The 22281-nt window shown below is 46.7% G+C and overlaps 2 protein-coding genes and 1 non-coding gene across 3 annotated transcripts; 2 read left to right on the top strand and 1 right to left on the bottom strand.

Annotated features, from left to right (window-relative positions):
* Nucleotides 1-315: 315 nt before the first annotated feature.
* On the bottom strand, nt 316-1351 carry LOC144338519 (uncharacterized). Its single transcript, XM_077988408.1, has 3 exons — nt 1082-1351; nt 781-881; nt 316-608 (listed from the first exon to the last, which is right to left on the bottom strand). Exons 1-3 carry the CDS (start codon nt 1135-1137, stop codon nt 463-465), a joined length of 303 nt encoding a protein of 100 aa, XP_077844534.1. The 5' UTR covers nt 1138-1351; the 3' UTR covers nt 316-462.
* Nucleotides 1352-2472: 1121 nt separating this feature from the next.
* On the top strand, nt 2473-4541 carry FOXD3 (forkhead box D3). The gene is given in 1 exon segment (NM_001198733.2): nt 2473-4541. A coding segment is annotated over 1 exon segment (1437 nt). The 3' UTR covers nt 3910-4541.
* An 8676-nt stretch (nt 4542-13217) lies between these two features.
* LOC114675018 (U7 small nuclear RNA) lies at nt 13218-13279 on the top strand. The gene has a single exon (XR_003726104.1). It is a non-coding gene; the product is annotated as a U7 small nuclear RNA (small nuclear RNA).
* The last annotated feature ends 9002 nt before the right edge of the window (nt 13280-22281 follow it).

Raw genomic sequence — 22281 nt, 5'->3', positions numbered from 1 at the left:
AGCTCAGCCCGGGTCGGTTTCGCGGAAGGCTGTCTAGACGGCATGGTAAACGGTTCGAAGCCTGCGGGCCACAAAGCTGTGAAGCTACAGAAATCAACTCTGAGATGCGTTTTAGGGCCGGGTGCAACCTTGGGATCATTTAGATAAAGAAAACCCGTGGAGGTTAGCGGGCGTCTCAGGATAGAGTCACCACACCCCACCCTGCTCCCAGCCTCAAGTGAGTTAGTATTCTATCCGGGGAAACTGTCTAATGAAGATGAAAGTCAGTCTGTGTGTCTCAATGCCTGTAATGAAGCAGGTTTACAGATTTTAAAATTTTTATTTTATTGAATTATTTTTAGTGTGTCTAGGCCAAGGAAAGAGGAGATCGTGGATGGGGAAACAGACTGAGGGAATCGGAAGCACCACTGTCCATCCGGAATTAAATCCACATCCCAGCATCTTCTGCAAATATTTCACTAATTATTTCCTCTCGGAACTCCTCCCCTCGTGCTCCTTCCTCTGGTGAGGCCGGCGCTCCCCTCCCAGGCCGCAGCGTACAGACAGGGATTGGGTTACGTGTGCCTGCCACACTAGGCACAGGCTCTTGCGGCTCCCAACTAGGCGGCCTAAATGCGGAAGGAAAGAGGCAGCGCATCGCGGATTCACCGGGTCAAGAGCACTGACTTTCCTTGGAGGTGTGAGGTCCACGCATCCCAGCCACGCACTTGGGGGTCGGTTTGCGGTGCCTCCCCCTCCAGTCCCAGTGAAATCCCCACAGTTTTTCCTACCATCACTGACTTGCCTTGCACTCCGCGTGCGCTGGCCACACATCCTCGCCTCCTCCAACCGCTCCGCCGCTGGTTTCCTTGGAAGTTAAATCTTGGAGGATTTGTCTACACCTTAAGAGGACAAAATCCACTTTAGTTGGCAGCAACGGAGAGCCCAGCACGCTGGCGTGCCCAAGACTGCCCAGGTTCCCCCGAGGCCATGCCCACCGCCCGGGAAGTCACCGCCCGCACACCTCATGTTTCTTCAGCCGTCCCTGGGCGCTGCGTCTACCTGGAGGCACCAGGCCTCTTCCCGGATCCACTCGACTTACCCGGGCCGCTGCCAATGCCGGCTCCTTCCCCAGCGCCTCATTTCCGATTTTTTCATATGCTAAGTCGTTTAACAACTCCAAGTAGCCAGTTATGGCTTCTTTATTTATAGGGTCCCTGTTATTTTACGTCGTTTTTATTTCTCTCGGCAACTATTCTAATAGATTAATCAATAGCCATTTTCTGACCTTCGGGAACCCCAGCTGATGCTGTTTGTGGCCGCATGAAAAAATACATACAGGAAAACACGCTCGCATCCAGCCGGGAAAGAGCAGGCAGGACCTAAGTGGTTTGGTTGAGGGAGGGGGAAAAAGACATCTCAGCAGGTGTCTTCCCCAGAATGAGCACTGAGGCCAGAGGGAGATCTGAAGTCTAATTAGCAGGAGGGAGCCGGGTGCGCTGCTCTTACTCTTTAAAGCTAAAAACAATAAAACAAAAGGCAAAACAGAGACCAAGTTTTGCTTTTCAAAAGACGGTATGGGAACCTCGTTCTAGGTCGCCCGTCCCTGTCTAAGGAGTGTGGCAAAGGGGGGCAGAGAAGGGGGAATGGAGAGGGGGCGGGGAAGGCAGGGCAGCGACAGTCGCACAGTCCCGCGGACGCTCTCAGGCCCACGCCCTCACTCGCTCACACCCACCCACACTCACACCCACCCGCTCCCTGGGTCCCAGGGCCCGGCTCCAGCCTGGGCGGGGGGTCTCCGGGCGGGCCGGAGCGCCCTCGGGGCCCGGGGGATGCTGGCGCACAGTGCGGAGCGGAGTTGCGCGTCTCTGGTCCCTTTGTTGACAATTCCCTGAACCAACTTGAGTTTGGCCGGTTCCGCCGCGGCCCTGACGTCACGCACGGTCACGTGGCCCCGCCTCCCGCTGGATCTTTAAGTAGAAAGTAATCTATCAGGCCAGTCCTTAAAACGGGACTTTCGACTACCGGGGCTTCGGCGTCCCTGACACCCAGCCCCCTGCCCCCCCGCTACTGCCCCTGCCCGCGCCCTCCCGAACTGCTCGGCGCCCGGCGTCCCGCGCCCGCCTGGACCGCTCCTGCGCCCCAAGCCAGGGCCAGAGGCCGAGGAAGGCCGGCTAAGTGAGGGGGCGCGGCGTGGAGAACCGCCGGGGCCGGGAGTGGTAGCGAGCGCCTAGTACCGAGCGCCAGGGACGGCAGGAGTTCGCGGAGCGCGGCCGCTGGGGGCGGACGGCAGAGCCCGCGCCGCGCGATGCGGGGCCGCCGAGTGTGAGCTGAGCCGAGCGGGCCCCAAGCCACCTGCGGCCCCCTCCCCTCTCCCTGCCCCCCATCTTTCGGGGGCACTCAAACCCTCTTCCCCTGAGCTCCGCGGCAGCCCCCGACCACCCCCATCGCCCTCTGCCCCCTCCCCGCCGCCGCTACCAACCCCGAGGAGGGATGACCCTCTCCGGCGGCGGCAGCGCCAGCGACATGTCCGGCCAGACGGTGCTGACGGCCGAGGACGTGGACATCGATGTGGTGGGCGAGGGCGACGACGGGCTGGAGGAGAAGGACAGCGACGCTGGTTGCGATAGCCCAGCGGGGCCGCCGGAGCTGCGCCTGGACGAGGCGGACGAAGTGCCCCCGGCAGCACCCCATCACGGACAGCCTCAGCCGCCCCACCAGCAGCCCCTGGCATTGCCCAAGGAGGCGGCCGGAGTCGGGGCCGGACCGGGGGGCGAGGTGGGCGCGCCCGAGGCGGACGGCTGCAAGGGCGGTGTTGGCGGCGACGAGGGCGGCGCGAGCGGCGGCGGGCCCGGCGCGGGCAGTGGTTCGGCAGGAGGCCTGGCCCCGAGCAAGCCAAAGAACAGCCTGGTGAAGCCGCCCTACTCGTACATCGCGCTCATCACCATGGCCATCCTGCAGAGCCCGCAGAAGAAGCTGACCCTGAGCGGCATCTGCGAGTTCATCAGCAACCGCTTCCCCTACTACCGTGAGAAGTTCCCCGCCTGGCAGAACAGCATCCGCCACAACCTCTCACTCAACGACTGCTTCGTCAAGATCCCCCGCGAGCCGGGCAACCCGGGCAAGGGCAACTACTGGACCCTGGACCCGCAGTCCGAGGACATGTTCGACAACGGCAGCTTCCTGCGGCGCCGGAAACGCTTCAAGCGCCACCAGCAGGAGCACCTGCGCGAGCAGACGGCGCTCATGATGCAGAGCTTCGGCGCCTACAGCCTGGCGGCGGCGGCCGGCGCTGCGGGACCCTACGGCCGCCCCTACGGCCTGCACCCGGCGGCGGCGGCCGGTGCCTATTCGCACCCGGCAGCGGCGGCGGCCGCGGCGGCTGCGGCGGCGCTCCAGTACCCGTACGCGCTGCCGCCGGTGGCGCCAGTGCTGCCTCCCGCCGTGCCCCTGCTGCCCTCGGGCGAGCTGGGCCGCAAAGCGGCCGCCTTCGGCTCACAGCTGGGCCCGGGCCTGCAGCTGCAGCTCAATAGCCTGGGCGCCGCCGCGGCCGCTGCGGGCACAGCGGGCGCCGCGGGCACCACCGCGTCGCTCATCAAGTCCGAACCAAGCGCACGGCCGTCGTTCAGCATCGAGAACATCATAGGTGGGGGCCCCGCGGCTCCCGGGGGCTCGGCGGCGGGCGCTGGGGGCGCCGGCGGCACTGGGGGTTCCGGGGGCGGCAACACGGCGCAGTCATTTCTGCGGCCACCCGGGACCGTGCAGTCGGCAGCGCTCATGGCCACGCACCAACCGCTGTCGCTGAGCCGGACGACTGCCACCATCGCGCCCATCCTGAGCGTGCCGCTCTCCGGACAGTTTCTGCAGCCCGCAGCCTCGGCCGCCGCCGCTGCAGCCGCCGCCGCTCAAGCCAAATGGCCGGCGCAATAGGGACGCGCCAGTGGCCGGTACCCAGGGCCCGGCGGCGGCCTCGAGCGGCAGCTGCACCTCCAGGCTGCGCGCCCCGTCCCGAGCCCGGTCCCGGTCCCGCTGCCCAATCCTGGACTCTGCCTCTCCCCCATTTCCTTTCCCCTGAGCCCCCAACGCCGACCTTCCGCGGCCTCCACCCCCTCGCGCACACTTAAGCTGGTCGAGCAAACTCACCGCGTGCCCGCCGGGAATAGCTTTCCATACAGGTAAAACCGAAAACCGAATTTTCCAAAAATGCACCCCGACGGCGCCTGCTCTTAGTACCGTGGGGATGGGAGGGAAATTCTTTGTATATATTTGTAAAAAAATTATTGACTTTCCTTTTGGGGTTTTTATTTTTTTAAGAAAAAACAAATTCCGTAGATTTAGAGCTCTGAACTTTCATTTTTTTTGAAGGTTCACTCTCCGAAGTTTTATCTGAGAAAAGAATGTATAGAGACGTTGGGAGATTTTAAATATAAAAAATTTTCAAAAAGGCAAAAAGTGTCATTCTATTATAAAAGTCTGTTTATATATGAATGAATATATATGGTATTCTAAATGTTATTCCATCGTGTTGTACACAAATTTGTAAATAAATTTTTAAAATGCCCAGCCTAGTGTTTTATTTAGTTGTCTGAAGTAAATGGCAAGATTTTTAAATGGTTTTTGCCTTTTCTCCTCCCCAGAAAATCAAGGAATTTCAAGTAATGACCTTTTCAAACTTTGTAAATTCGTAATTTGAGTGTAAGAAAATTTTAATTGGAGAAAGGAAACAGTATGCCTAATTTTAAATGTGTTAATATTTTTCTTTTAGTTTTCACATAAAATCAGGATGTGAGTGATATCATTCATATCAACCCATTAAATCTAAATGACCAGACATTTCTGTAAAGTAAGCTGACATTTAAAAAAAGAAACCGAAACAACAGCAGTCTTTAAATTTTTTTTTTTTTTTTTTTTTTTTTTTTTTTTTTTTTTTTTTTTTTTTTAATGACCAGACTTGTGTCTTCCACAATGAAAACTTCCCAAATGAGAGAGTTTCTGGTCATTTCAATTATCCTTTGAAAAGTAAGTAAATTACAAACATCCCTCTTTTTAACATTTAAATCTTAGATTTTTGAAATTATTTCTCTTCATTCCTTAAGTGGAAGTGGTAAATAGACCCAGCTGGTTTTAAAAATTTTTGTTAAGGCATTTTACATTTTGCAGTGAGATTTTATTTATATTCATCTGATAGATAATACATAGTTTTGTTTTCATAATATTTTCAAATAAGATACCTCATTTATATGGCAATAATCAATTCACAACATAATTGGATTTCTGAAGGGTTCCTATAGATGCTTCCTCTCCCTCCAATCCGAAGCCTTTCTGAAGGCCAAGGAATGGTGGCCTTAATACCCTTTTAAAAACAGCTGAACATCACCTCTCTCCCCTTTTTTTCTTTACCTTAGGCTAGGTTAGTGTGAAATGCGAGATCGTAGGGCAGGAATGGGGAAGGTCCTCGTAGATTATTTTTAATGTGCATTTCAGCTGTTAAAAACCTTTTAAAAGAAAGTATGAAGGTAGAAATGAAACATCTTGATGTGGAAGGCTGGTTCTCACCACTATCAGCATATCCTCAAAAGGCATCAATTCTAATTATTTTGTAATTAATTTAGCTGTTACAATTACTTGTGCGAAATCGCTTTTAAAAACTGGAGCGAGTAGCAGTGCTGTCGGCTCGGCCCTGCGCGCGTCCTTTTGGTTAAACCCGGCCAGTGCCCAGTGTTGTCCACTTTGCCTCCCTGGTGGTGGAGATGCCTCCCCGTCGCGGATCCCAGCCTCATTTCTCCTCTGTCGACGTGGGCTGGGAGTTGCTTTGAAATACACTTCCTTGCAAATACCGAATCTGTTTTCCTGGTAAACCGTAAACATTATTGTGTCCTTGAGTAAACATTCCTTCGGGATCAGGGTCCTAAAATAAAACAAGCTGCCGGGGGTGAGATAGTTTAACTTGATAAACAAGAACCTGATAACCACCGCGAGAGAGGAGCAATGGTAACCTTCACCGAGGGGAGATTATGGACCACACGGTCTCCGGGTGGGTCCCTTCTAATCTCCTTTTACAAGGAAAACTAAACGGATCTAGTTTTGTTTGTGTGTTGCAGCTATAAAAGTAACAAGTTGTTTCACAGTTGTGTCTGGCTAATCGGTTTTTACACAAACAGCAAATGGTACATGATTTGTGCAAACACATAGAGAGGTTATTTCTAAATTTAGCTGACACCCCCTGGGAAAAGGGAAAGGCAGGGCTTCTTGAATTCACTTTTAGCCTCAAGAAGCTGCTGATCCAAGGCTTCTAAATGACATTGGATAACAGGGGCCTCATTCCATCCCTGATCCTTTGTTACTTATAAAATTACTCGCTCATATTTCCTCGCATAGCAGCAATACCGGCCGAGCCTGCGCCAGCAGCGTGACACTCAGCCACAAGCCGCCGCCGGAGACTCGCAGGGCTTTTTCCAGGGCTACATTCATTAGGCGGCGGGGTGAACAGGAGAGACCTGCCGGCAACTTTCCTTCCAGCCAAATCTTACCCTTGAACGACGGCCTAGAGATGGTCCCCTTCCTTTATGTCGTGGAGGGCAGGAAACTCTCGGACCCAGACCCCCAACCTGCCAGCGGTTGTTTAAAGTCCTGGTAGATGTCAGGAAGATGGGCCCGACCGTCGCACCCTCAAAAACTTTTTGGTTTAAGCTTTTTAAACCTCGAAGATTTAGCACAGAAGGGGAAATGCAAATATCATAGATAATGATCGCAAGCACTTAGTGGTAGGGCGGGGGGAAGCCTGAAACCCTTGTTTGATGTTACGGAACTCAGGCATCTGCGACAAACGACACTGGAAACAGCTCTCTCGTTGAGATTTAAAGGCAACTACTGATATTCACTTTTTATTCCACTTAAGAAAAGAAAACTAAAGGAAGGGAGGGCAGATTTATTTGCAATAAAAGGAGGAAGCGGGTTGATTTTTATGGGGAAGATTTTAGCTTTCGGCTACACACGCATTTAGACGTTTCTACTTTCTCTAGCACTTATTCCTAGAAAAATCAATCCAGCCCTGAGGCCTGTGGCCCCTACAGTGTTCCCAGGACCAAGTTCTGAGTGGGACCGGCCGCATCTAGTCCCTCCGGAAGGTGGATCTGGATGTCCAGGGAAAGGCAAACGAAGAGTAGAGCAAAACATGTGCGGGCTGAGGGCTCTCGATGCGATGGCAGATGTGGCCTGTAGGGGGCGACGAGCAGACGGAAGACTTCGCGGTTTGTCTGGAAGGGTCCAGCCCCAGCCCCGAAGGCCTCTCCTTCCCTCCCACGCTCTGAGCCTCCTGACATCGTTGCTTATTCTTAGGCCCCATACGCCTAGGTCGAACCTCAAGAAGCTGCTTTCCTCCTCTCCTCTGCCTGTGTCCTGGGAGGAACAGAGTCCCAAGAGGAGTTTGTCCTAAAGATTGGGAGGCAATAAAGTTTAGTGATGAGGAAACATTGACTTGGAAGCAATTAAGAGTTATATTTGAGGTTATTTATTTCACGTGGTTTATAGGGTGAGTCTTGTTAGTAAGGAGAACATGAAAGGCTGATACGTGTGTGAGAGAGGTGGGTATTTTTAACTTGAGTCCCTTGAGAAACTGTCCTGAGGGGTATGTGATCTTTCAGATCTTTCTTTCAGAAAGTGTGTTCCAGAGCCTTATGTCCCCCGACTCCACCTGTGTCCCCGGTGGTGCAAGCTGCAGAATAAAGTAGTGGAGGTAGGAGGTTGAAAGGGCATTCTGAAAGTGCCAGGCTGAGCTTTGTGGGGGGCCGTCTGTTTCAAGGGAGGAGGCGACAGGAAGAAGCAGGATGAGAAAGGCCTTGCAGAAGGCGTTCCAACAGGGATTAGGCATTTCCTAACTGTGACTTTGGACAAGCTGCTTGGTTTCTTTGCATGTCTGCATTTCCTCGACTCTACAGTGAGAATGAGTCTGCCTGTCACCCGGGCTTGCAGAATTAGGTGAATTGGTGTCAGTGAAAAATGTCTTATACACTGTAAAGTACTGGGGGCATGTAGAGTTTGTTTTTTAATGGCCTCTGCACGAAGAAACAACTCTGTTCTAAGCACTGGTACACTACCAAATACGTTGACTTGGTTTTGAACAATTTGATTTTAGGTATGAAAGGTGGATTTTTCTAAGAGAGGTTGCAGAACCCATCCCAGGAAATTCCCACCTCAGAAAGGGCTTTTAAAAGGTGGAGCCTCCTCCTGGTCTGTAGCCCTTTCACCATGCCTGCGGAGAAGCCCTCGGTGCCCACCCATCCTTCAGCCTGCACCCCCAGCTCCAGGGGCAGGGCATACCTCTCTCTTCTCTCTGGCAGAGCGGCCTACTCTGCTGTTTGCCCCTATGCTTCCACTATCCGAGGCAAGTGGGGAAACCTGAGTCCACTGCTGACAGACACCCATTAGTGCAAAATGTGGCCTGGGAGGCGAATTAAAGGTAACCAGATCCCAAACCCACTTAAAAGACCATCCTCCCCTTGCTGCCCTCCAACAGTTGGCAGAGTTACACCGAGAACCAACTACTCTCTTCGCCACTCCCCCTCCCCTTGCCCTCTGAGGAATGTACAAGCCATTCTTTGCTCCCTGGGGTACACAAAACAAAATTTGAAAATAAATGTAAAACCAGCCAGAGTGTCTGTAAGAAAGCATAACCATCTCATTTTTATTTCCTGAAGTGCTGTCATATATTAGAATTTTCCTAAATGCAGAATTAAATTGGTCCCCTCCCCCATTTTAACATAAAACTGCTACCTAAGGCTCTCCTCCAGATGATCTGTGCTTTTGCACACAGCTCAGTCCCATCAGGGGCCAGGTGGGGAAAAAGAGGGACACCTTCACTCTCTTGCCTGAGTCCTCTGGTGCTGAAGAATATCGGCATTAGAAGTGGCCTCCGGGGTCACCCTGGCCCTCTTTTCACACAGGCCCACCCAGAAGGTTCTGGGACTTACCCAGAGTCACTCAGCAGCCCAAGTGCAAGCTATGGAAGTACTCGGAGGAGGAAAAAGTGTGCTTTACCCAGCAAGAAGGCGCCACTTGAGGAAACAAAAACAGCAGACTCTGGGGCAGGGAAGATTGGGGAGGGTTGAGAGAAGGGAAAGACAGACATAGACGCGCCAGGCCGATGGAACTCAGCTCCGGGAAGGCTGTGGACCTGGACCCTGGGGCTTCCCGCGGCCTAGGCGCCTCTAGCCCGGCGATGGGCGGTTCTGCCGGGATCGACGGCCCCATTTCCTTCTTGCCTCATGATTTGGAAGGGAGGAAAGAAGGCGGGAACTGCAGGCCCGAAGCTCCCCTCGCCCAGCGGCCCAACCACAGTGCTGTAGTGTCGGGGATCGGTCCCCAAGGGCGCCCCCAACCCTCTGTCCACGCCAAGATCACCCCCGTGCTAACCTCGAGGGCTCGGCCTGCGGGACTCCAGCTGCCCCTGCCTGGAGGGAGGGAAGGGAGAAGATAATACGAATTAATTACGAAGGAAACCCAGGTGTGAAAGGCACCCTCCGCGGAGCTGGGCGTGCAGCGGGGCGCGCGGTGGGGCCTCTGCTCCCGTCCCAGTCCCGCGGCGACTCAGTTGGCGGATCATGGGAGGCTCGCGAAGGAAAATAAATCCCCTCAGAGTGAACCTGGGAGGCCGTGAGGACCCAGCCTGGGATCTCTGGGGAAATAGGGGCTAGTTTACCACGGTCTAATTAAGCCACAGCCCTAGTGTGAGGACCCTGGCCACCCGGCCGGGCTGGGGGATGGATGGGAGTGTCCCCCATCCCCGGCCGCGAACCGGCAGCGAGAAGCACATTCTCCGCCATCCCTGGCCCCGCTGCTCCCGCCTCTGCGGACTCGGCGTTTGCCATGCTGCTTCCCGGGGTCCGGGGACCAGAGCTGCGGTGCACGTCTTAGTGAAGGGGAGAGTTTTGGTTCTTTTCCTGCCATCCCTCCCACTTTCCTCTCAACAGATGGTAAGGAAGACTCAGTTTTCTCCGAAAAAGCTCCTGTTACCCCTTTCTGCAAGGGGCGCGTGCCTAGGTTCGCGAGGAGCTCTCTTGTCCGCCCCAGAACAATCCTAAACTCTGAATGTTCTTTTTGCTCTCGAGGTTCCCCTGGGATGCAGCGTCTCCTCCGCGAAGCCTTCCTGAGCCTCCCTGCCCAGGTCAGTTGCTTCTTCTTGAAGCTCACCGTGCCAATTAATGAGCCATTGTCATTAGTGTTGCCCTGTGAGTTCCTGGTGAGTTCCTGACCGCCTAGCATTGCTGAACACAAAGGGGACGATCTAAATTATTTGTCTGATGAATAACAGCCTTGCACCACGGGAACGGGGATAGGGGATCTTGAAGGCTGTTAACTTATCAAATCAAATCTTTCTCAAGAGTTTGGGGGACTGTTTTCTTCCCATTTCTTTTCTTCAGTTTCCTTCTTTGTAATAAATGCTTTTTATAAACACTTAATTTTTTAAATGAATGAATTTTAAGCCTTTATTAGAGGTCTAAAATGCATAAGACCCATCAACTATGTATATTTCTCAGTCACTGTGAAATTAGCTGAAAACTTCTCCCAGCCTGAAGTACCAGTAGCTGGTTCCACCTCCCACCCTAATGTAGAAACCTCTTCAGAACACCTCGGTTTTCAGCCAGCATCTGTTTCCATTTTTCCAGTGGAAGAGGAAGAGGAACCACCACCTCACAAAACAATCCATTCCACTTAAGGGCATCGTTATTTGTTCAAGAGTCTTTCTTTTCTAGAATCCCTTTATTTCCTTAGTAAAGGATAGTGGATTTGAGAGTCATTTGCTCAGATTTTCATATGAAAGACGGTCGTATTTCCGTGTGTTGGGTTTCTTTATTTAGAAACACAAAGAATTCACTGTACTTTGGTTCCTACATTAAAAAAACTATTTGTGGGGGGAAACTGAGCAAAAGCTAAAGTTTTTAGAAAGCCTCTGGATTCTGTATTCATTACACACGATCCAGGGTGGTCCAGAGGCCTTGCTTTGAGACCCACTTGGAGAGCCTTGGGTTCAGACTACACTGGTGGTAAAACTCTTGTGGAATGGTTGTAAGAGTTTTGTGTTCTTGTTTTTTTTTAACCAGGTAAAAAGCTTTTTTTTTTTTTTTTTTTTTTTTTTTTTTTTTTCATTTTGTTTTTACAAGCTAAGATAAAAAGTATTTTTTAAAAAGTTAAATCATTTAATTCATCTTTCATTGCTGTATTCCTTGGCATAAAAGTTACGTCTTACCTATATTAGTCATCTAAACCACTCATCATATAAAACTAGGAACTTAGATGTCTTCTCTGGAAAATATTAATATAGATTCCACTGTTTAATTACAGAAGCAGAGAGAGGGAAAATCCCAGATATTTGGCCTTTGCCTTCCAATTGGAATCAAGATAATGTGTTCTTTTGTGTTACCCATTTAATGCATTTTTTTTGACAAATTTATATCCCAGTTTGTGTGGTTCCCATTTGATTTAGTCTTCATATAGCCCTGTTTGTTTCCTTCTTTGCCATTATTACAGGTTATACTGGTAAACCTTCTCTCAAATTCTACCAGCTTGCAAATGTAAATGTTGGTTATAAAAGCAAGGTAGTATCAAGATCAGCACAAATTAATCACAACCACTGTGAAGCATCTGCTTTATTGATGGTACTTCAACAGCATCATCTTTCCACATATATCAGGAATTAAGACTTTATAATAAAGTTGCTCTTGTTGCTAGAGGGAATCAAGTACAAGAGTTAATAGATTGGATTAAAAGACAAGACTAATTCCTAGTCCTAGTCCTGACATTGAATTTAGAAGCCCACATACAGTAAAGATTGCTAGTGAAAATTTAGCTGAGAGAAGGAAAGGAATTATAGTATAACAACTATCATTTCAAAATTTTAGCTTTTTGAGTAACTGTTTTAAAAATTTAGAGTTTTTTTTAAACCTTGATTTTACTTTTATCTTGATTTAAGATATCTGTCATTCAAACCTCCAGCAGTTTCAGAACTTATTTACTCTAATACTGATACTATATAATACAATTCAGGGTAAGGGACTGAAATATTCTCTGCTACCACCACCTATGAGGTCCAACAAATAATTTGAAGAAGACTCACAGGAGATTATGAGCAGGAATCCATGCTCAACTTTGGGAACCAGTATTCTAGTGCAGTATATTCAAAATACATACTTAATGGGTTACTTTTGTTGTTGTTGTTACTTTAAAATAAAATATTCTTACGGTAAATGAGATGAAGTTTGGGAAGCATATTATTAGTTGTGAGAGCTGAACACTTATGATGTGAGAGCTATCTATATTGTATTTTTCAAACTGATTCCCTTACTTGGGAAGGTTTCTTATTTGAGACAGAGAATGATATTCTGGAAGGAGCATAGGCTTTGGAATTGATAATCTTAGGGTCAAATTCTGGCTCTGCCATTTCTGAACTATGTGATCCTGATTAAAGTTACTTAGCCACTCTGAATCTCAGTTTTCTTACCTACAAAATGAGGATCAGAATAGGAAGATTTACTATCACGTATTTGGAGTGCTCAAATATGGGCGCTCTTAGTACTATAACAGTTTTGCTGTTATATAGTGGTCACATTTTCATGAGGCTACCTTAATTTTTACTCTGATATCATATACCAAATAGTTGCACATTTCATATTTAAAAATGAAGTCATTGAGACCACTGTCCCTTCCATCTGTTTGAGCTAGGTATCATTTTTGTGTTCTCACAACTTAACAAATGTGAAACAATTTACTCTGTAGTGTTGCTTGGTAAATCACTTTTTCACTTTCAGGATATTTTTCAGTCTTGTGGATGAGAGGTCTTGACAATAGTCATTAAAGATATGATAGCATTTTCACAAGAACAAGGACATGTGTCTTATGTCTCTTTGCTGAGCTCCAGTCTGGGTGGACTAGTTTTAACATTTCTCTAGATCTACACTAACATTTCACTAGGATACGTCACTATCTGCCTAGGTCGGATCTGATTAAGTCAGTACCTACCTTTGCTAATAAAGACCACCTTAGTTACACTATCTAGTTAATGGGAGGATGTGATGTTGTATAGTTCCAGGAGGATGGGATAGAAGTCAGCCGGTTTGGGTCTGCTGGATGGTGACTTTGGTTAAGTCACTTGAAACTCAAAACTGCAGATTATTATTATCTAGTGGAGACATATTACATATCTGTTTAGCTTACTCCCATTAAACCAAACATCATTTTAAAAGCAGTGTTACAGTTCTTTTAGAATTAGTCTAGCAGGTTTTCCAGTTCTCACCAGAAAACTAAAGAAATAAAAATAAAAAAATAGAGAGAGAGAGAATGAAAATCCACTTAAATGTGAAGCTACCCTGAATTCCACTTAATGGGCACGAGATGCAGGGAAGTGAAGCAAGGGTGGCACAAATTGCTGTTTCCATAGTTAGTGTCAGTTCTCTTATCCTTTTCTTTTTTCTTTTCTTTTTCTTTCCTTTTTTTTCTTTTTCTTTCTTTCTTTCTTTTTTTTTTTTTTTTTTTTTTGAGGTGGAGTTTCACTCTTGTTGCCTAGGCTGGAGTGTAATGGCGCAATCTCAGCTCACTGCAACCTCTGCCTCCCGGGTTCAAGCACTTCTCCTGCCTCAGCCTCCCAATTAGCTGGGATTACAGGTGCCCACCACCATGCCTGTCCAGTTTTTTGTATTTTTTTTAGTAGATATGGGGTTTCACCATGTTGGCTAGGCTGGTCTCGAACTCCTGACCTCAGGTGATCCACCTGCCTCGGCCTCCCAAAGTGCTGGGATTACAAGCATGAGCCACTGCACTCGGCTCTCTTATACTTTTTACAGTATGGGCATCTTGCTGCCAAAAGTGTTGGTGTTTAAATATACTACCCTCGTTTTTTGTACAACATAGCCTCTAAATGCAAGTCAGCTATTTCTTTTCTTTTTCCTTCCTTCCTTCCTACCTTCCTTCCTTCCTTCCTTTTTCTCTTTCTCTCATTCATTCATTCATTCATTCATTCATTTCTTTTGACAGAGTTTCACTCTGTCACCCAAGCTACAGTGCAGTGGCATGATCATGGTTCACTGCAGCCTCAACTGCCCAGACTCAAACAATCCTCCCAAGTATCTGGGACATCACATGTGCACTGCCACACTTGGCTAATTTTTATAGAGACAGAATCTTGCTATGTTGCCCAGGCTGCAAATTAGCTATTATATCTATAGCTCAACCAAAGGAAAAGTTAGCTATTTAGATTAATGGAGATATGGTAATGCTTATATACTGTAAAGAAAAATTTAAAAAAATTTTGTGATTAATTTTTATTATATTTGATTTTTACCTTACATGTTTCTTTAGAGTCTAACTCCTGTATAAGATGCAATTTCCATTGTAATATCTGCCTTACCAGGGATTTTCTGAGAATCAAGTGATATATGTTTAATTGCTTTGCAAAATTTAACAGTGCTATGAAATGTAAATTGTATCTGTCCTCTGGACAAGACTTGGCCAGGAATTCATTCTAACAGATTTGCTCTTATTTGTTCTGTGTTTTCACACAGAAAAGGAATTATAGATAAGTATAGAACAACAGCCATGATGATGATGATAGGAGCTTAGAAGATAAATTGACCCCTTACCACACGCCAGAAAATGTGCTTAGTGCTTTAAGAAGATTATCTTAGTTAGATACTTCTTTGGGGGGAGTTCCTCCTCTAGATTTCTATCATGTAGGCCCTCCTAGAGTTACCTCACTTCAAATTGGGAGATCTCCAAGTGTGTGTGTGTGTGTGTGTGTGTGTGTGTGTGTGTGTGTGTGTGTGTGTCTAGTGCTCTTTTTATTCTTATAGAGCTGAACTAGTAAGTGCTAGGCAGGGAAATATTTATTTCCTACTCAACATGTTTCCATGGTGAGGAATTTTTATTAGAGGAAGATGTGAGCTTCTTCCTTTCCCCCTGCCCCCTCCACTAAGGGCAGGAGAGTGACTTATCTGATTGAAGAGTTTGGAAGAGGGAATTGGGCATTTGTGGATTAGCCACTCTTGTACGTTTTGGGCATGACTGCTTGCAGAAAGGATGCATTCTGGTTTTCAGTCTCCACCATGCTGTGACTTAGCAAAATATGCTCTATACCTGTGGGTGAGGTCTGCATCTGTTTAGTGCTGCCTATGGCTGGGTAGGTAAATCTGACTAGCTCAGCAACTGTTAACAGTTAGTCCACTTGATTTTATGTCTTTAATTCAACTTTCATCAGAAATACAGCTAATATTTTTAATCTCTGACTCCTGTGTCTACTTTTAATTGGTTCCAAATTTAGATGGGAAAGAGAAGGGTTATGAATTAACTACTTAAAAGCCTGATAAGAGGCAGTGTAAGGGAGTGGTTAAGAGCACTGGTGTGGAAATGAAATTGCCGATTTCAAATTCTGGCTCCATGACTTATTAGCTGTGTTATATTGTGCAAGTTACTTAATCTCCTGTGCCTTAGTTACCTTATCTTTAATTTAAAAAAAAAATTTTTTTAAGACATCTCACTCTTTTACCCAGGCTGGAGTGCAGTGGTGCAATCATGGCTCACTGTAGCCTCAACCTGCCAGGTTCAACTGATCTTTCCACCTCAACTTCCCGAGTAGCTGGGACCACAGGCACACACCACCATGCCTGGCTAATAAGACGAGGTCTCATTATGTTGCCCAGGCTGGTCTCAAACTCCTGAGCTCAAGCAAGTCTCCCTCCTCAGCCTCCCAAAGTGCTAGAATTATTGGCATGAGCCACCATGCTCAACTTAATTACCTTATCTTTTAAACAGGGACAATAATAGTCCCTATTTTACCTTCGCTGAGTTGGTGAGAGGATTAAATAATTTAATACATGTAGAGTGTTTCTAATAGTCCTGGGCACATAATAAACATTAAAAAAACTGTTAGCTATTCTTATTGTTATATCAATATTAACAGCCCAAGGATATAATCTAAATATTTGCACATGATTTGCACTCAGCTTCCTTTTTTTTGAGACAGGGTCTCACTTTGTCACCCAAGCTGGAGTGCAGTGGTGCAATTTTGGCTCACTGCAACCTCTGCCTCCTGGGCTTAAGCAGTCCTCCCACCTCAGCCTCCTGAGTAGCTGGGACCACAGGCTTTCACCACCACATCGAGCTAATTTTTTGTATTTTTGGTAGAGACAGGGTTTCACCACGTTGCCTAGGCTGGTCTCAAACTCTTGGACTCTAGCGATCCACCCACCTCAGCCTCTCAAAGTGCTGGGATTACAGGTGTGAGTCACCATACACAGCTGCACTCAGCTTCTAACTTTCTTCCTGCAATGACTGAATGTTTATGTCTCTCTAAAATTCACATGTTGAAATCCTAATTCTGAAATGATGGTATTAGGAGGTGGGGTCTTTGGGAGGTGATTAGGTCATGAGGATAGAGTCCTCATAAATGGGGTTAATGCCCATAATTGGCTTGACTATAGTAACCACTATTTATATATTTTGGTTTCCCTGGGCCACATTGGAAGAAAAGAATTGTCTTTGGCCACACACAAAATACACTAACACTAATGATAGCTGTTGAGCTAACAAACAAACAAACAAAAAAATCACAAAAAAAAATTTTCACAATGTTTTAAGAAAGTTTACAAATTTCTGTTGGGCTATATTCAAAGCTGTCCTGGGCCACATTCGACTCACAGGCCACAGGTTGGACAGGCTTTACGTGTATCAAAACATCATGTTGTATACCTTAAATATAATAAAAATAAAATATGGCTGGTCAAGCTGGGCACGGTGACTCACGCCTGTAATCCCAACACTTTGGGAGGGCAAGGTGGGTGGATCACCTGAGGTCAGGTGTTCGAGACCAACCTGGCCAACATGACGAAAACCCTGTCTTTACTAAAAATACAAAAAATGAAACTAGCTGGGAGTGGTGGCGGGCTCCTGTAATCCCAGATACTCAGGAGGCTGAGGTGGGAGAATCGCTTGAATCAGGAAGGTAGATGTTGCAATGAGCTGATATCGTGCCATTGCACTCTAGCCTGGACAACAAGAGCAAGACTCCATACCAAAAAAAAAAAAAAAAAAAGGCTGGTCTGAGTGCGGTGGCGTTTACAATTGACACAACCAGTTATAGAGTTCTTTCTTTTTTCTTTTTCTTTTTTTTTTTTTTTTGAGACAGGGTCTCTCTCTGTCCCCCAGGTTGGAGTGCAGTGGCATGATCTCGGCTCACTGCAACCTCTGCCTCCTGGCTTCAAGTGATTCTCTAGCCTCAGCCTTCCAAGTAGCTGAGATTACAGACATAGGCCACCACAGCCGGCTAATTTTTGTATTTTTTTGTAGAGACAAGGTTTCTCCATGTTGCCCAGACTGATATCAAACTCCTGAACTCAAAGGCATCCACCTGCCTTGGCCTCCCAAAGTGCTGGGATTACAGGTGTGAGCCACCATGCCTGGCCCAGTTATAGATTTCTTTGTTCTATCTTCACTCCCAGTGATTCACTTGACTAGCCTTAAAATATAAATAGGCCAAGTGCAGTGGCTCATGCCTGTAAACCCAGCACTTTGGGAGGTTGAGGTGGGAGGAGTACTTGAGCCCAGGAGGTCAAGACCAGCCTGGGCAACATGGTGAGATTCCATCTCTACAAAAAATATAAAAATTAGCCAGTGTGGTGGTGTACGCCTATAGTCCCAGCTACTCAGGAGGCAGAGGCAGAAGAATCGCTTGAACTGGGGAGGCGGAGGTTGTGGTGAGCCTAGATCGCACCATTGCTCTCCAGCCTGGGCAACAGAGCGAGACTCCATTTCAGAAAAAAAAAAAAAAAAGACTGGGTGCAGGAGCTCACGCTTGTAATCCCAGCACTTTGGGAGGCCGAGGCTGGCGGATCACCTGAGGTCGGGAGTTCGAGACCAGCCTGCCTAACCTGGTGAAACCCTGTCTCTACTAAAAAATACAAAAATTAGCCGGGTGTGGTCATATGTTCCTGTAATCCCAGCTACTCAGGGGGCTGAGGCAGGAGAATCACTTGAACCCAGGAGGTGGAGGTTGCAGTGAGCTGAGATCACACCATTGCACTCCAGCCTGGGCAACAGAGTGAGACTCGGTTTCAAAAAAAAAAAAATGTTGATTCACTGGTTATTAGAATAGGGGCATTCTGTGCACTAAATATACTTTAATCATATAGTTAAATATGGTTTAATTTTTTTCTCCTATTTCTCTACTTGCCACAATCTGCAAAAATGAGACTCACAGTGACATTCCTTGGGGGCGCTTATCAGGCTAGTCCATAGTGATTACCCTTATTTCAGAGTTGCATGGCATTTTGTCTGTTCTATACAATTTAGTAGTTAAATGTGTGCTGTCATATGTAGTGGGATGCTGGATAAGGTAGACTTTTGAAAAAAGAATTATCTGAGTGGCTCATAGGGTGCAAATATGTTGCAGTAATATTTGGGGAAGGGTGCTCAATATTTTATTATGAAAAAGTTCAGACACAGAAAACATGAATTTTGTTACAAATACCTGTATAATTTCCATTCTACCATGAACACTTTAATACACGTGCTTTTTAAAATTTATTTATTTTTAGTTTTTATTTTTTGAGACAGAGTCTTGCTCTGTAGCCCAGGCTGGAGTGCAGTGCCCACAATCTGAGCTGACTGCAACTCTTGCCTCCTGGGTTCAAGTAATTCTCCTGCCTCAGCCTCCTGAGTAGCTGGGATTACAGGTGCATGCCACCATGTCGACTAATTTTTGTATTCTTAGTAGAGATGGGGTTTCACCATGTTGGCCAGGCTGGTCTCCAACTCCTGACCTCAAGTGATCCATCCACCTCAGCCTCCCAAAGTGCAGGGATTATAGGTGTGAGCCACTGTGACTGGCCTAATACATATGCTTTATTACATAACCAATCTATCCATTTATCATTTGATCCATCCATCAGTCCATCTTACTTTTCTGATGCATTTCAAAGTAGAGTGTTGCAGTAAAATTTTGAAATGCGAACATTCTGCTGGGTATAGTGGCACATGCCTATAATCCCAGTGCTTTGGGAGGCCAAGGCAGGATAGTCCCTTTAGCTCAGTAGTTTGAGTCCAGTCTGGGCAACATAGAGAGACCTCATCTCTACAAAAATTAAACAAAATTAGCTGGGTGTGGTAGCAGGCACTTGTGGTCCTAGCTACTTGGTGGGGCTGAGGTGGGAGGATTGCTTGAGCTCTAAGGGGTTTGAGGCTGCAGTGAGCTGTAATCACACCACTGCACTCCAGCCTGGGGGACAGAGCAAGACCCTGCAGCCTGGGTGACAGCAAGACCCTGTCTCAAAACAAAAGAAAGAAAAAAATGCTAACATTTGATTCCTTTCTTGGAATTTCTTGTGACTCCTTTATTTCCTCTTGAGAGGCAGAAGCTATACAGCAGAGCAGACAAGGTCTGGAGCCTGACTGCCTGGGCTTGAAATCCAGCCCTGTCACCTACTAGCTGTGTGACCTGAGCAACCTTACTGTGATTTAGTGTTCTCATCTGAAACAAGAGGATTATAACAGTTCCTACCTTGTGAAGTTGTTGTGGGACTAAGTGAGGTAGTTACAGGCAGGGCATTTGCAACAGTGCTTGGCGAACAAACAGTTGTAGAATGCTAAGTGGCACTAGGCACTGAATACATATTAACTCAGTTAATTGTGACCAAAACCTTATGAGGTAGTACTATTATTATAAAATATAATGAATATTAAGCTATTATTGTTTGTTTTAGCAGAAATTCATAGAGGAAAAAGTCTGCTTAGTTTGTAGTGGCACAATTGTCACTCATTGTAACCTCAAACTTCTGGGTGTAAGCAATCCTCCTGACTCAGCCTCCTGAATAACTAGGACTACAGATGTGCACCACCACACCCAGCTAATTTTTAAATTCTTTTGTAGAGACAGGGTCTCACCTAGGCTGGTCTTGAACTCCTAGCCTCAAACCATTCTCCCACCTCAGCTTCCCAAAGCATTGGGATTACAGACATGCACCACTGCATCAAGCCTAGTTTTTTAGTTTTAAAACAGACATTTTGAAGTTCATGACAAAGGGAATTCTTTGGAAAGGAAGGCTTTTTGAAAGAAACGGTTCTTTGCCTGTCAAAAACCAAAGTACCTAGAGTCAAAGTTTATGTCATTAACAACTGATTTGGAACAACAGGTGAAGAGTTTCACCTGATCGAATTATATAACGATGCCTGGCCTTGGGGAGGAGAGAGAGAAAGAACCAGGAAGAAGCTGATGACAGTATCTGGAACTTGCCCTAATGCCAGGCTGATTTCCACAGTTGGGATAAAAGTACCTCCGGATTTGAAAGCGAAGGAGAATTGGCCTTTCCTGTGACTATTTGGACTGGGGCTTGGGAGTGGGATAAGGTGAGGTAGCTCTTGATGTGCAATGCTTTTGTTTTTTTTTTTTTCTCAACCTCATCCCTCTCTCCAGTTCAAACTAGAACTTGTCGCCCAATGCCTCAGGAAAGGGAGGCCATAAGAAACAAAATAAGTTAAATTTTTGGCTTTTGAACACTAAAAACCAAAGACCTGGCCAAAAAGTAAAAATAAAAACATCTAAAATCCCAGCACTTGGGGAGGCCAAGGTGGGCAGATCACCTGAGGTCAGGAGTTCAAGACCAGCCTGGCCAACATGACAAAACCCCTTCTCTACTAAAAATACAAAAAAATTAGCTGGGCATGGTGGCATGTGCTTATAGTCCCAGCTACTCGGGAGGTAGAGGCAGGAGAATCACTTTAACCCGGGAGGCAGGGGTTGCAGTGCGCCAAGATCAAGCCACTGGACTCCAGTCTGGGCAACAGAGCAAGACTGTCTCAGAACAAGCAAAAACAAATGAAAAACATGTTTGCTAAAGTTATTTCTGGTTCCAGAGAAGACAGAAATTCTCTGGACTGAAAGAAAGTCCCAGGCAAACAGTTGGTCACCCTACTTGGGAGGATTCTTCTGTTTCCAATTATACTTGATATTTGTAAAATAAATGCAGTATTGTTATGTTATATTAAGAATTCAGCATTCTACTAATAAATGCAAGGCTTGGCAATCTTTCAGTGTCCCTACTACATATGACATAAATAGCTGGAACTTCTAAAATTTTTAGGAGCTGCCCTTGCTGACTTGAGTTGACTATAATTTTCAATAGTTCCCTTTTTATTTTCGAGACAGAGTCTTGCTCTGTTGCCTAGGCCGGAGTGCAGTGATGCAATCACAGCTCACTGCAGCCTTGACCTACAGGACTCAAGCAATCCTCCCATTTCAGCAACCTGAGTAGCTTGGACTACAGGCATGTGCCATCATATCCAGCTAATTTTTTACTTTATTTTTTGTAGAGACAGGGTCTCATTATTTTGTTAAGGCTGGTCTTGAACTCCCAGGCTCAAGCGATCCTCCCACTTGGCCTCCTGAGTAGCTAGGTCTACAGGTGCGCACCACCACGCCTGGCTAATTGTTAAATTTTTTGTAGAGGTGAGGTCTAACTATGTTGCCCAAGCTATTTGTTCCTATTTTTTGCTTTTTAATTTAAAATTATTATTTTAAGCACTTTATATGAGTAAACTATGTAAAGGATAATTCATACATACCACTTTCCATTTGTTTTGTATAACCATGTTTATTTGCCCCAGGAAACCGGAAGTGATTATAAATATAAGCAATATGGAGTTATGGTTAAAAGCATAGGCTCAGGAGCCAGACTATTTGGGTTTGAATCCTAGCCTTGCCCCTTATTAGCTGTGTGATGTTGGACTAGTTCCATTTCTTCATCTGCAAAATGGGAGCTAAAATAGTATCTACATAATAAGATGGTTGTGAGGATGAAATTAGTTAATATATGTAAGGTGCTTATAATGATGCTGGGCTCGTCGTAGGCACTCAAGGATTGTTAGGTGATTTGCAAGTTTTGTTTTGTTTTGTTTTGTTTGAGATGGAGTCTCGCTTTGTCACCCAGGCTGAAGTGCAGTGGCACGATCTCAGATCACTACAACCTCCACCTCCCGGTTCAAGGGATTGTCCTGCCTCAGCCTCCTGAGTAGCTGGGATTACAGGTATGCACCACCATGCCCAGCAAATTTTTGTATTTTTGGTAGGGATGGGGTTTCATGTTGGCCAGGCTGTTTTCCAACTCCTGACCCCATGTGATCTGCCCACCTCAGCCTCCTGAAGTGTTGGGATTACAGGCGTGAGCCACTGCGCCTCGCCAATTTGCAAGTTATTTTGCCTTACTAATGAAACCTAAAAATTTATCCACAGTTCTTTATTTCCCTAGTTAAAACTTCACTAAGAAC

This window comes from Macaca mulatta, chromosome 1 (genome assembly GCF_049350105.2).
Source record: "Macaca mulatta isolate MMU2019108-1 chromosome 1, T2T-MMU8v2.0, whole genome shotgun sequence".
In the NCBI taxonomy this organism is placed as follows: Eukaryota; Metazoa; Chordata; class Mammalia; order Primates; family Cercopithecidae; genus Macaca; species Macaca mulatta.
This window is presented reverse-complemented; position numbering and strand designations above follow the sequence as displayed.